Raw genomic sequence first — 3,865 nt, 5'->3', positions numbered from 1 at the left:
GACCGAGGAAATTCCGACGGAACTCCGACGCCAACAGCTAGTTCGTCGAAATTTCCTCGGAATTTTTAAAATCCCCCAACGGCTCTCCAACGGCTCTCCAACAGCTATAATATATCCTCGGAATTCATCGGTTTTTTCCGAGGAATACATTTTTCCTCATTATTCCATCGGAATATTCAGACGGATTGATATTTCCTCGGAATTCTGTCGGTATATTCCGAGGAAATTCCGAGGAAACCTAATTTTGGGTTTCCTCGGAGTATCCTCGGGAAATTCCGAGGATTTCATTTTCCGTCGGAGTGTCCGTCAGAATACCGCTGTTTTCTTGTAGTGTATGATGAACCAAACTGTGATAAATAAAGGGATGATATTGATGCAAGCATGTGGTGTTTGGAGGTTGGTTTGACCATGGTCAGATCCACCACAAAAACCTAGTGAAGCGAATTGGCAAAGCCGTTTGATGGTATACTATTGCTTACGTGATGAGATGTCAGCCGGTTTCCTATTCAGGCGTCGAAGACCTCTCTAGGAAGGTAGAAGGAGAATCGGTGGAGACTGCAGTGCGGTAATGAATATGCCGTGTTGAGCTTCGAGTCAGAGACCAAATCTCTTTTGGAATACGTATTGTTTTGTTTCCATATCTCTTGTTATTTGTATTAATGGTTGAATATATTTTCTTCAATTTTTGGCATGAATATCTTTTGCCATTAACAGCTGGACTTAACAAATCCATGCATGCATTGGATTTATAACAATGTGAATTCTTAAGTACGTAGTCCATTTGCCATTTTTTTTTTCATGTTCCACTACATATACAATGATCAGATTCATATACATAACAAACATGAATTGTGAAATTTGGTTTTTCTCCATCACTGACTCCAACCAATAGGACAAATTAATCACTTGGATAATTACATAAACTAAACGCATGGCCCGTTTGATATCCTTCATATATGCATGAGTATAGTAGTGACAATGAACAGGTAGGCATAAATTATCATAGTTTCATAACCAAGATAAGAATGAAAACCAAACAACTTTAATAAGAAAACAAAACCATAAGATTTTTCAAATAATAAATTGTCTTTGCAAGAAGAAGAAAGCAAACTGATTAAAAAGAGATAAGAAGACTGTTATTGGAGAAGCATTATGATTGGGCAGTCTGTACCAGCCACTGATGGAGTGACTATACTGCATGTGATCTAGCCACTAAGCTTGGCACGCTTTGCTTTCTTCTTGTCGTCACTGGCTGAAGTACCACCACTACTGCTCTCAGCTAACTCGGACATTTCCACTTCACTTCTTGGTGGCGTCTTGAGTGGAGGATTCTTTGGTGGCAAAACTGCTGATGAGACAATTTTGGTAGCTGTCAAGGATAGGCGGGTAGATGTGAAGTTGTAGTGAGCCACCTTGATCCTGAATTTCTTTGTCTGTCCTATTGTGTCGATAAAACATTGTGGCAGTGGAATCTCAAGCTCAGCCCCATCTCCACCATTTTCCTATTATAACAGAATCATTTATCAAATTGGTAGCTTTGAAAATTCAATAAAATACGTGTCAAGTCTTATCATGATTATCAATTTTCAACAGAATAACATGTACCTCAACATAAGTGTCGATCAACTCTGTTGCTTTTCTGCCAATGAGATCTTTACCAGCATCTCTGAGAATGATGAAAGTGCACTGCTCCTCATTATCATAGACAGACAATTCTACGCGGTAGCTGTTTCAAAGGCAAGTAATTAGAATACACATTGTAGAATGAAAACATGTTTGAATGGAGAATCTTACTTGGCTACTGCAGTAGAATTTTCATTGCCGCATTTTGGACAAAGCATTGTTGTCGGCCCACGGTTTAACTTTGTCTGGCAGTCCTTGCAAGCGATGTAATACCACTCAGTGCCAAGCTTGACATCATCAATGGTGGCAATGCAGTCAAAGTAGGCAATCTGAAATCACATGCCAAAGTTTGTCAGCAACTAAACTCAGAAAAGTGTTTCATTGTAATAACCAAATGGGATTACCTTAGCAGGCTGACGCTTGATGAAGGCAGCAATCTCACTTATTGTGAGCGTCTCAGATTTAACCACCTCAACAGGGTTGACCGAAGAAGTTGCAGAAGAGTTCGTGCTCAACCTTTTAAAAAATTTAAAATCAGGCGATCTTCAAGGTTGTTAAATATAGAAAACTTTAAATTTAGAAATCTAAAATACTAACCAGGTCAAGTATTCCTTGGTGGGATCAACCTCTTCGTCCAAAAACACTCTTGATGAGGACATTGAACTTAGGCATAATTTCCCTGCCAATAACAGAAGCAGTTAGTGGTAGGTTTATGTAACTAAATGCGAGTGATTAGGATGTCTTATATGGAGTCAGAGAGAGATTACCTCCGAGTCTTTTAGGATTGACCGTTGTGACCAATAGAACCGTCGGAGTCACTGCACATGCGTCAAACTTCATGCGGAAATTTTCAGCAGCCTCGTCCCACAGATAGACGTTAATCACTGTACCACTGCGGGTTAAAAAAGAGTAAATGGTTAAATAAGGATCATAGAGTATATGTTAAAAAAAAAGTAGATGCTTAAACAAGGATTATATAATAGAAAACTATAACAGCTTACTCTTTAAGCTGCAGATGAACCATAACTTTCCGAGAAGTCAAGTCATCCTTGGTGCACAACACCGGATGCTGATGGAGAGTCTGGCCTTCAACCAGATTAAGGTGGCCAACAACATCTACAACACACAGCCACACAAATAGTCAGCGCGGACACAGTCAAACATGATAAGAAATTACCTAAACCTTACCGTGAAGATCTCCTCTGAGATCGCAGTTGGCTTCAAAATCTGAAAAGGAATGGATTCTGAAGCGCTCTGTCAAAATGCCTTCAATGTTGTCATCAAACTTCGACAGGTCCGAGGCGTGTGAGATGCAAATCACCAGCCTCTGATCAGCAACATGGTACATCACCTTGCTGTTGGAAGCATAGAAGTTTGTCAGTGTGTATATCCTCCCACGCTGGAGCTCTTTTTCATATTGGTTGCGACGGTTCTGACCGATGAACCCCTGAGCCACAGTACCCTACAGAGCAGAGAGACAATATCGATTAAGTTGAATATCTAAAAGTAGAGTGTTTACAAATTCTAATGTTCAAGGCAAACAAAACAATTTCTAGTTCTGGTATTACTCTATCACAACACTCTCAAGTAAACAATATAAAAGCTATCAAAGCACTCTCAAGTAAACAATGCAAAAGCTTAACATATATGCGGTGATTAGCAAAACAATAAACTTGCAATGATATCAATATAATTTCAAACCAATCAATCAAGTTTTTTTCTCGAGATGGATGCGGCGATTAGCAAAACAACAAAACAGCAATGATATAACAGTTTAAATAGATACGCTAATATAATTTCAAACCAATCAATCAGGTTTTTTTTCAAGATATGCTAATCTAATTTCATCTCAACCCAATAAATCAAGTACAGTTTAAATAGGTCTGATCAAGACAAGCTAATATAATAGATACAATGAATAATGAGACAGGAAGACCAATCAGAGATAATTTCAAACCAACCAATCAAGTTATTTTTTCAAGATACGCTAATCTAATTATCCGTTAGTGTATTTCAGAAGTTAACAACACATGCACAATGAGATATGAACGCAAACCTCCGCATCGATCATAAGCAGCTCGATCCCAAGAATGATGGCTGGTCCTCCTTTCACATTCTTGCGAGCATCCCATAAATGGATAAGCCTGAACTGCAAGGTGGAATCTCCTGGTCCTGGTGTAACATGTCGGAAGAGGAGAGGAGAAGAAGCTTCGCCGGTAAGGATCGCAGTCTTTTTTGCCAT

At 39.1% G+C, this 3,865-nt stretch overlaps 1 protein-coding gene across 1 annotated transcript; it reads right to left on the bottom strand.

Annotated features, from left to right (window-relative positions):
* Positions 1-587: 587 nt before the first annotated feature.
* LOC106355844 lies at positions 588-3,865 on the bottom strand. The gene is made up of 9 exons (XM_013795720.3): positions 3,680-3,865; positions 2,812-3,085; positions 2,625-2,739; positions 2,391-2,515; positions 2,221-2,302; positions 2,028-2,139; positions 1,795-1,952; positions 1,606-1,726; positions 588-1,502 (listed from the first exon to the last, which is right to left on the bottom strand). The coding sequence occupies exons 1-9, from the start codon at positions 3,863-3,865 to the stop codon at positions 1,206-1,208; spliced, it is 1,470 nt and encodes a 489-aa protein (XP_013651174.2). The 3' UTR covers positions 588-1,205.

This window comes from Brassica napus, chromosome C9 (genome assembly GCF_020379485.1).
Source record: "Brassica napus cultivar Da-Ae chromosome C9, Da-Ae, whole genome shotgun sequence".
Taxonomy (NCBI): domain Eukaryota; kingdom Viridiplantae; phylum Streptophyta; class Magnoliopsida; order Brassicales; family Brassicaceae; genus Brassica; species Brassica napus.
The sequence above is the reverse complement of the archived record's forward strand: the minus strand, read 5'-3'. Positions and strand labels throughout refer to the sequence as shown.

Bases quoted from the DNA above. Each gene is read 5' to 3' on its own strand.
- LOC106355844 (XM_013795720.3), bottom strand. From the start codon at position 3,865: ATGGCAAAAAAGACTGCGATCCTTACCGGCGAAGCTTCTTCTCCTCTC. The intron at 2,516-2,624 runs GTAAGCTGTTAT...TTTAACCCGCAG, and splicing joins GTTCATCTGCAGCTTAAAGA to TGGTACAGTGATTAACGTCT. The intron at 1,503-1,605 runs GTACATGTTATT...CTGTTATAATAG, and splicing joins TGATCGACACTTATGTTGAG to GAAAATGGTGGAGATGGGGC.